The following is a 10,541-nucleotide window of genomic DNA, read 5'->3' as shown; positions in this document are numbered from 1 at the left end:
ATATTATTTAAATTATAAATACAAATAGTCTTATGTCACAATTTTCTAAATAAACAATTCTAAATATCATTTTTACTGAGTTACAACATCACAAAAATACATCTTGCTTCTATTTTTTGCTTTTTTTTATTTAGTACTTTTTGTTTTTAACAGAACTGTGAACAACAGCTCCTCTGTCCTCCTCCTCCTCCTCCTCCTCCTCATCTTTTATTCTCAGCAGGAGCGGATTACGTCACCTCTTTTTCTTTCCGGGAAATAATGCCTCTCATCCTCCTGGTTGCTTTACTGGGCAACCAGCGGGGACCGGGAAGAGACACCGGGAGGATGGGAAACCTCCTCCTTCTCCTCCTGTACCAACTTATCATCATCGCTGTAGGCGCTTGTATTTCATTAACAGGATATTTCAAAGCTGCAGCCTCATTTAGAAATGCAGTAAAAGGAGAAGGGTCAGTTTTCAACAACAAATCCTTTTTTCTTAATCTGGTCATCTGGGGGTAGAGGGGTGGATTACATACATTATGAAACTCTTTAGGTTTTTAAACCCTCTCGGATGCATTACACTACAAACACCAGCAATATGATAAATGAGTATTTGCTGTTGTATTTTTACTTTTTAACCACCGACAATGTAGAAATCGCACAAATAGTGAAACTAAAGTTACAGCAACTGAAAACAAAAGTGGAAGAAATTTGGCAGCGGGTTTGTTTGTGCCACACAAAAACTACTAAAATTCAAGCCGGCGTGTGCGTGGAGCTGAAATATGACCTGTTGTTGGAATGAAAAGTGTTCAGACACTGACCCGGCTGCTTTCTCATTTATGCAACACACTTGACATGAGATCCTGTTTTGAACAATATTAACACAAGTGTGAATGAGCTGTTTCTCCTTGTCAGCTTTTCAGGGTCGGGGGGGTAAAGATCATATCATATATAAGTGTCTTTCCCATAAATCCAACCTGCAACCTGTATTTAACTTTTTACTTTCTTTTCAACTAAGAACAAATTCTCAGAATGAGAAACTCCCTGATCTCCTAATTCAGTTCTCTCATAACGAAACTGCCAGTGGTCTGTAACTCCTGTTTTCTTTAGCAGCCAGCGTCTGCTGCTCAACGCTCACAAACCAAACAAGCACCTTGGTCCAGGAAACGAAAGGAAAGCTGACAAAGTGAGAGGACGGTGTTTAACTGCAGCGAGGACTTCCTGTGTGGTCAACGAGTTGATTTTGTTTTCATGTGAATGAAATGTGGGATTTACTGTCTTAATGAAACTGGACTTTTACAGAAACCACAGCTACACTATTCCACTCACCGTTAAAGATTATTCTGATTATTTTTACAGGTGTCTTTACAGGTCAGCTATCAGAGTTATTAAGTCTTGACCTCAGCATAATTCTTATAAATGACCATCTGTTTAATGTTTTCAATTTGGCAAACTAACACAAGAGTTCAGTCTCTTACTACAGTACGTAGACGTGAGTACACACAGTGCGCTGGCAAATATAAAAATAGGGAATATAATATTTAGCTGGTGGGTTAGTGCTCCGATCATTAGGTATTAATAGTCAGTGGGGTCAGCAATGACTTCACTCCCCAGCATCAATCTGGATTACCACATTGACCTCATAAACTTTTCAACACGCGTCGGCCTGCTCACCGAGAGACTCTGCGCGTGTGTTTACGCCTCCCAACATGCAGTATTTTATTGATTATGTGTCGGCCTAAAAATAAAAATACAACTCCATACTGTACGTGTCAGCTGTAATTAGACTCACACAGGCATCATGTTTTAAAAGATGAATGACTTGGATGACTGGAATGTGGACGTGGACGTGTACAATGTCACATTGGTTAAATAAGAATCATCACAATTGTGGCCTCAGACGCTTAGAACAGCAAGATGTGTTCATCTGGGTAGAATCAGTTCTGCTTCAAGAGACAAATTAAATCTGTGCAGATTCTTTGTTTCAAAGTGTGGTGAGAAGCACATTAACCCTCATCTTGTCTGCTCTGTTAAAATCAATCAATCGGATTTTGCTGGCAGCTTTTCAGGCTGTGAACTCTGGGCCAGTTGTCTCTGTTCTTTGAGCCTTGTTGGATTATTTTACTTCATATATATCACATTGTTCTGAAACATATTCATTTGAATTTAGTTCTGTTTCCATTCCAACTTCCACAAACGTATCTAGTTAAATAAAGAGCAGCACGTGTTTTATAAACTTGAGAAGCAAACTGTTCCATATCTATTTTGCTCTGACAGAAACGAGACGCTCCATGACCTGCAGGTCGTCACTAAAGACAACGTCAAGTTACGTCACGCTGTGTTGCATGTTGGGGGGTGCGGTTGCACTAATGTGAAGTATGCACTCTGGTTACGTGGGTTAACTGCATTTTTGACAAACCAGTTGTTTTAAATTATTCAAATCTGATGGATGAAGGACGAGCTGAAGGGGTGGAAATACCCAAATTTTTATCATGTGTTGCCAAGGTTTCAGGGACATCCACTGTGCTCTGGCTGAATACTGTAGATTCCATGAATTCCACAACTGTTTGTGTATCAAACTGGAATTGAATATCTGTGAAGGTACAGCACTTAAAGTCTGACAGCCGAACATGGACTGGAGCCTGTTTAGGTTTGTTCCTCTGCCAATAAAACAAAACCAGGTGCCAGACTCTGTCAGCAAGTCCAGTGTAGTTCCTGTGTAGTATGAGATATTCTGCACAGTTCGGTTAACAGAGTCTTCTTTCTGCCAGTAGAGGGTTTACCAAGCAGTATTAGTCTGTGTGAGAGCGTTTCACATCTCAGTCGAAGCCTCGCTGCCGACGGTTTATTCTGAACAACGGCTGTCACCACAGGGACGTTATTACAACATAGACTTAAAGCTGATATTAGTTGTCACATCAGTCAAAACCAAAGGAAAAGTGGAAGTAAAAACGTCCAGTAGTGCTCTGAGCTGGCAGCCGTTACGGCACATACCACACATCACACTGAACACATGTTCTGAAGCCAGATCCAAAGTCTCATAGTACTGATGGTAGACTTTGGATAAAAGATCTGAACATCATAGATGGGTTGATACGTCCAGTTATCTAACACTACAGTAGGAGAGATGTTCTCATATATAAAACAGCTCCTTGCAGGTTACAGAAAACACTATATCTGATATTTTTACTTTCTCTTTCTGAGAATAGAAGTTTTATGGTTGTAACTTCATCAACAATCTCACCATCCCCAAATTTATCTTATCTCCAAACCGTCAACCCTTTAAACTGTTCCATCAGCAATCCTGTAGGTGAACATGCATGTTTCCTCAAAGGATGTTGCAACGCGTGCTGTATGTCTCAGCAGGGGAACACCGTTCAGGTGATTATTAACCTCTTTATGGCTTTTACAGCCAGCTGGTATGCACCATAACAACCCATTTGTATAACCAATAAACAAACACTGTCACGCACAGATAACAGGCTTTTCTAAATGGAAAAAATCATCCCAGCCTATACTGTAGGTTTTCCAGGGAACAAGGCATCAATGAAAACACACACTTGACACAGTTACTAGATCAGTCATGGCAAGTCATATTTCCTGTTGTACAAATCATTTTGGTTAAAGCTATGGCACTCAGGACACGTTTTAAGAATTAATACTTCTAAGAAAGTCTGAAGTCAGCGAAAGTGAAAGCATTTTTTTTGTTTTAAACAATATCAAAAGGAGACGAGCTGGAAATGACAGGAAATGAGTGTGAGACAGGAAAACGACACAACAGCTCCTCCTCGATGTTTGAATGTGCTGCAAAAATAAAACTAAAAGTTGATCCAGAGCCTTAATGACCCGACATCAACACAGGAACTCTTAGTGAAGCATCCCCTCTTTCTATTAATAGTTGCAGCGCTCCTGGTTGTTGTTGTTCCATTTCTAATGAAACTGAATAACTGTTGTTACCAACATTAGAAAAATTCTACTACCACCAATTCTACTTTACATTGGGAAATAACGACATGTATGCTATTATATAACATACAGCCACCATCATTTCTAGTTATTCTCACAGTAATCATGAATTTTCAGTCATCCAGACGACTTCTGCGAGGAAATTCCCCGACTGTCTCAGCAGGAGCCTCAACAAGATCAACCAATTAACTAGTTAAGAGCCAGAGTCACCACATGTGGTCGATCACAGCGAAGCTGCTTCACTGCTCCAGTACACAATGTTTAAAACCCGACAGAAACAGTGTGTGCAGTGAATTTATCAAGAAGAAACATGCAGTAGTAAATGTTCTTCACTTACTGACCAGCTGATCTTCAGGATTAAGAACAGTTTAATTAGTTATATCATGAAAATGAAGAAGGGAAAACACCCCAACACCCAGCCAGCTCCCTCTCTCCCTCTCTGTCTGTCTGACCCCACAGTTTTATATCGTGGCCGGAGAGATGTAACCACAGAATAAATAACCTCCTGCTGTCATTCAGCTTGAAGAGTATTATTCACTCGTTAGTGTGGAATGTCTGGTATGGAAAATCATGTCAGTGTTAAAACAGGGAGATGGGACACACCGGGTCCTGGGAACAGAAATGAATTTATCTGTGTTTGTGTCGATGTTTTCTTAGTTTGATTTAACTTTGTAAATGTTATAGGATGAAGGGAGAGAGGAAGAAGGTGAAAAGGCAATGATGGAGGAAAGAGAGACACAAGGAAACAATGACAAGTGAAGGGGACTGGGACAAGGAAAGAAGAAGAAAAAACAGAAAGAGATGTAGGAAGATACTGAAAGAAATAAGATAATAAGATAAGATAGAGAGTGACGAGTGAGTGAGAAACAAGAAAAGATGAAGGATGGAGGAGGAGAAGAGGAGGAATAAAAAGAAGAGGAATAAAAAGAGGAGGAATAAAAAGAGGAGGAATAAATAGAAGAGGAATAAAAAGAGGAGGAATAAAAAGAAGAGTAACAAGACGGAGACGGAAAAAAGACAAGAAAAGAAAATAAGAGGAAGAAGAGGGAAAGACTGAATAGATGAAGAAGGAAAAAGAAGTGGAAGAATCTCTGTCTGGGAGGGGGTGAGACGAAACGAGGAGCGACAGGGGAGGAGGGGGAAGCCTGCCTGTTATGGCAGAACAGCTCGGGGTTGCTAGATTGCATCACCACAGGATCAGCCTTCTATTATTAGGATAACGTCACCCCTCTGCTCTTCCTCCACCCTCACCCCCTCCCTCTCTAGTAGCGTGTTCTGCCTACGTCATGCCGTCCCGCCCCTCCTCGGTGACTATATAACAGGGTGATGCAACGCACCGGCCACAAGCGCAACTTTACGCAGCAGCAGGAACCGAAGCAGGAACAGACGCAGCAGAGCGAGTAGCGCGACTTGACTGTAAAAGGAGCTTTGGTTGTTTTCTCCACGTCCAGTTCGTCTGATCCCGTCTCCGAGAGCTCCACCAGGTAGGCTGCTCATCTGTTCCCGGGGAGAGGGAGGCTTGTGTGGGCTGTGTTGTCCCGGGGCTCCGTGCGCTCCCGGGACATGTTCCTGAAACTTTGAAAGTCACTTCTCTCCGTCACATTAACTTTATATAAGCTCGTTAATTTGCACTAATTACAGTAATTATAAAGCTGTTATTTTTTAATTTCTAGCACATTTATGAATTCTTGGAAATCTTGTGCTCGGTCTTTGTTTTGCATCAGAACTTTAAACATTAGTTAACATCAGCTGTTTCATGCGTTTGTTTAAGTTTAAACGAGTTGAAGTGAAGTTTATGTTGCTGTTTTCCTAAGTTGAGAAGTGATGGTACAGATGTTTTATATATAACAAAATCTGAATTTGGGGATGGTGAGATAATACTAAAACACACGAGTAGGTAATAAAATGTTTAGAAAAAAGTTTCTAACTAATGTAAAACTAATATTTTTAATGTAAAACTAATATTTTCACATTCAAATAATTTACACAGTACTTTTAATATACCGACTGGAGTTTCCTCTGTAATGTCTGTGTTGCTTTCGCTTCAGGTCTCATAGATCAGGATATAAACATAATCATGTTATGGAGCTGCAAGTCATAATCCTCCATGACTCAGTTCTCTGTTTAGATAACAAACACACACACCTATTAGAGATCATCCAATTATTTATTGCAGTTTTCCAAAAGACAAATATTTGTTCAGGTTGGTCAAGAATATTTGACCACGATTTTTTTCTCTGTTGCCTTCAGCAACGTACAAAGCTCATGGATAAACTTTATATATTATATTATATTAGATTAGATTCGATTATATTATATATAAATATTTATATATAACTGTTGACATCTATTATTAATCAGAAAAATACTAATCACTAATTTCTCTATAGACTCGTGCTTTAAGGGAATTCTAATCTATAATGTGTTTTTAGTTTTTATAATTCTGCTTCATATTAAAATAAAAACATACATTGCTTTAATGTACATTATATATTTCTGTAGAAGTGACTTTGTACAGCAGTTTTGTATTTGTATGATTTTTTTCAGAAGAACCAGTTCTGGCTGAAGTTTTAACACACTTATAAACTTGACTTTGTGTACAACACATGTAACTGTAAAATCATCGTGACTGACTAACATTGTACTAATCTGTTGACTCTTGTGTTTCCAGAATGATGCTGCAGCACTCAGGTCCATCACTGGCTGACATCAGCTGCTCCGCCCTGGTGCCCTGCCTCTCCCCGCCAGGCACACTCACCCTGGACGACTTCACCAACTTCACACCCATCGTGAAAGAGGAGCTGCGACTGGCAATCCAGACCAAGCGACTGTCCAACGGGCTTAGCGCCGACATGAGCTCCGATGGAGCCAGCTCCAGCTCAGATAGAGCCTCCGAGCAGCCCGCCTGTGGGTCCGGAGTCAAGAGAGAGGTGAGGCTGCATGTTGTCATTTGTATTTCTGACACTGATCAATCATTTTTTGATGAATATTGACAGTTAAAATTCATATTTGTTTTTCATTATCAGTTCACACACGAGGAGCACGAGAGAAGGAAAAGGAGGAGAGAGAGGAACAAAATTGCTGCTGCCAAGTGTCGCAACAAGAAGAAGGAGAAGACCGAGTGTCTGCAGAAGGTACTTTATAACTTCCAACAAACAGTTACTGATCTAGTTTAGATCTACCAGCTTCTAGCTGTGTTTCACATCTTCTAAAAAGCACTAAAGAAAGTTCTCTCTCTTCTGCAGGAGTCGGAGAAACTAGAGAGTGTTAACGCCGACCTGAAGGCTCAGATCGAGGAGCTGAAGCAGCAGAAGCAGCAGCTGGTCTACATGCTCAATCTGCACCGACCAACCTGCATCGTCCGAGCTCAGAACGGCCAAACGCCAGAGGACGAGAGGAATCTCTTCATCCAGCACATCAAGGAGAGCACCTTACAACTCCACAACCTCACTTCGGCCACCACCTCCTCCTCATCCACATCCACCTCGACAGTAGCACCTCTAGACGGAGGACTTCTCACCCTCGATCACATCCAGTGCCCCAGTCACCTATGAATAATCAGGTGTTTTGCCACTTTTTTAAGACTTCAAACATGCATCCACCTGCTGCCTCTGATGTAGCACCGACTCTCTGAGAAGAAGGTGGAGCTGCCACATAGATACACAAACTGAGAATGACAGTGAAACGAACGCCACCTTCAAGTGACTCCTCCGTCTCTTTCCCCGTCCCCAAAGCTGCTAGAGAGAGAGTGGCATAAAATGACCTCATCACCCCCCACTCCCTGAAACACAGCTGCTGATTGGACAGGAGGACATAATGGACATCACCTTGACATGCATTACATTTTTCATTTTCAGTCAGGGCCAAGGACATGTGGTGAAAGGTAAAACAAAAAAAAGAAAAGCATAGTTTTTTATTTACAGGTATTTTGAACAAATGAGAGAACGACTTCGTGTCTCGTTTTAGTACCAAAGTGTAATTTCAAGGTGATCAAGGCACAGAATTCAACTGTTCACCCACAAGAAAATAGACACAGAATGAAAGTGTGAGTGTGGTTGAGGCGAGTTGTGGAGATGTTTGAGCTTAGCATATTTAAATTGGTATATTTATTTATTGTCATTGGTGTATCTGCCCTGTTAGCTTGTCCTTATACGTGATCTACTAAATCTGCTGCTACTACTACTACTAACCACTCAGGACCTACGCTGGCTGTAGAAGTCATGTAATGTGTATTTTCTTGCCTAATTTAAGAGCTAACCTCCCAGAATCTGAGGACAAGTTACTTTGTTTGCTATAAACCAGGGGTAGCAGTTATGGTCACAAAGGGAAATGTCATTTGCAGGCAGGGTTTCTGTGCTTGAACAACTGTAAAAAAAATTCTAAATCCCATACGCAGACGATGCATTGCTTTTTTTTAAAAATAGAATATACTGTTAAGTGGAATTGTACCACAGAATTGGATGTTGTATAGAAGTTCACAAGTACACTATTTATCACTGCATTCCCTCTTAAACATACATGTGGATTTTACATTTTCTGTGACAATGAAGCTACACAAGTGTTATTTTTCAGATGTTTTGTTTTCTACCAAAAATCTTGTATATTGTATATTGACATGTGCATTATCCCTGTACGACTGTGTGTAAACACCAGATGCCTCCTTTGGTCTTGACAGAGCAAAACAAAGAAGAGGTTGTTATTTTTTTAAATGTATTTATAATATTTGGTTTGGAAGTTGTGTTCACCAGATATCGTTAGCTAGGTATCAAAGTGTTGCATCGGCTTTCTGCTCATTCGCCAAAACTCTCAACTATGAAGTTACTCAAGATGAAATAGACTATTATATGGTGTGTTCTGTACTGAGCATCGAGTATCTCATTTCAACTCCACTCCCTCTTCACCCCCCTGAAATCACGAGTTTAGAGGAAAATCATCAAATCAATGCAAAGTGTCCATCGATAACTGTGCATGTGTGAGCAAACACTTAAACACACAGCTGACACATGAAAAGGGAAACTTACAGTCGCTCTATGTCACAACACGTCTCCAAACACACTGAACCGTCATGGTAGCACTAGTTTAATGATTTTAGAACAGCACATTACATTGGTTCACGGTGAGGACTGAAGTTTAATAGATGTTGTGTTTGCATAGCTGAGGTTTCAGAAAAGAAGTTTAAACTTGTCTGTTGTGTGTTATGAAAGTAAAAAACAGAAGAGTCACACATGTAAAAGGATGCAGGCATCTGTGTGTGTTCACAGTGTGTATGCTGTTTGTTCTGGTTGAACTTGTCCTGTTGTTAGTCGATGCTACACAGCTACTGAGCACTGAATCCAACTCGTCTGTGTTGTTCTACTGGAGGCTGACTTGTGTTGGGTGTGTGGGTAGCAGCTTGACTGTTAAAGCATCATAGCCTATATGTAAACGAATAAACTGTATGCTGCCAGGTACAACTGCACTGCTACTGCCAATGTGTACTTCCATCTTTGTGAATTGTCAATTTTTGTTTTTGATACTTTAAGTAAAAAAAGATGTAATGAAACGATTCCTCTCAGACTGTTTTTTGAAAACGGGACCCCGTTCTATTTGATTTATATGGGAAAACAGTGAATGTTGTAAAATAATAATGTTTAGTGTCAAATGATTCCAGAGCCCCTGATATTTGATTGATTAAAACTAAACTACTATAACAATATCTTAGTACAGCAGGATACTTCAACCCTTTACAATTTATTTCTGCATAAATATCATCTAAAATGTAATTTGACTTTTAGGTCCTAAAAGTTATTTAAACAAATCAGACAAATTCAATGATTGATTCAATAATTAGTTAGTGGTATTAGACTAAAGTAGGTGAACTGGTGGCTTCAGTAACTGGTCTGAGCCTCTTTTTTCGCAGTAATAACTTCTCTAGTAACTGTTCAGCTTGGATGCGACTCCATTCTCTTCTTATATTATCTAATGATCATGAACAAGTTACATTAAGTATTATATATATTATTATTATATTAGGTACAGTGCTCTAGTACAGTGTACTACAGTCCAACAAATCAGCCTTGTGCAGTGTAGTTTATAATGAAATGTTCCATGTGACAATTCCTCAGTAGAACTGGAGTCATGTCAAAGTTTGTCTGTTAATGTCTGTTAGCACGTCTCACTCACATCACAAATACTTAAGTCTATGAAAGTTAAGAAAAGTGCCTTAAATCAATTATTTATAAACCTCTTATTGTTTTCTATTTGTGTGTGTGTGTGTGTGTGTGTGTGTGTGTGTGTGTGTGTGTGTGTGTGTGTGTGTGTGTGTGTGTGTGTGCTCTAGCTCACACACACACACACACACACACTTTGCAGCTCGGTTGCATCAGCACCAGCTCTGCTGTGTGTTAAGTTCCTCTGATAAAGATGCAGCTTGTGTTACATCGAACACGGTGAAGCTGCTCTCAGAGCTACTTTTTATTGGCTCGTCCCTTCAGGGACTTTATTCCCTTTTGTCCCACTGGGAGATCGGCTTCATAACGTAAACACAAGTTCACCTACAGACTTCCTATATGCGAGTCAGAGCAGCTGTGTTTGTGCTGATGAGAGGGACATGACTG

The 10,541-nt window shown here is 40.2% G+C and overlaps 1 protein-coding gene across 1 annotated transcript; it reads left to right on the top strand.

The window, feature by feature from the left end:
• Nucleotides 1-5,283: 5,283 nt before the first annotated feature.
• Nucleotides 5,284-9,487, top strand: atf3 (activating transcription factor 3). Its single transcript, XM_026341926.1, has 4 exons — nt 5,284-5,429; nt 6,617-6,875; nt 6,972-7,079; nt 7,191-9,487. The coding sequence occupies exons 2-4, from the start codon at nt 6,618-6,620 to the stop codon at nt 7,497-7,499; spliced, it is 675 nt and encodes a 224-aa protein (XP_026197711.1). The 5' UTR covers nt 5,284-5,429; nt 6,617; the 3' UTR covers nt 7,500-9,487.
• Nucleotides 9,488-10,541: the final 1,054 nt, after the last annotated feature.

The sequence above is a fragment of the Anabas testudineus genome, chromosome 24 (assembly GCF_900324465.2).
Source record: "Anabas testudineus chromosome 24, fAnaTes1.2, whole genome shotgun sequence".
Taxonomy (NCBI): domain Eukaryota; kingdom Metazoa; phylum Chordata; class Actinopteri; order Anabantiformes; family Anabantidae; genus Anabas; species Anabas testudineus.
This window is presented reverse-complemented; position numbering and strand designations above follow the sequence as displayed.

What these genes read in the sequence shown, in the direction of transcription:
- atf3 (XM_026341926.1), top strand. Translation starts at nt 6,618, where the DNA reads ATGATGCTGCAGCACTCAGGTCCATCACTGGCTGACATCAGCTGCTCC. An exon ending in GGTCCGGAGTCAAGAGAGAG is followed by an intron (nt 6,876 to 6,971) that starts GTGAGGCTGCAT and finishes TTTCATTATCAG; the next exon opens with TTCACACACGAGGAGCACGA. An exon ending in AGACCGAGTGTCTGCAGAAG is followed by an intron (nt 7,080 to 7,190) that starts GTACTTTATAAC and finishes TCTCTTCTGCAG; the next exon opens with GAGTCGGAGAAACTAGAGAG.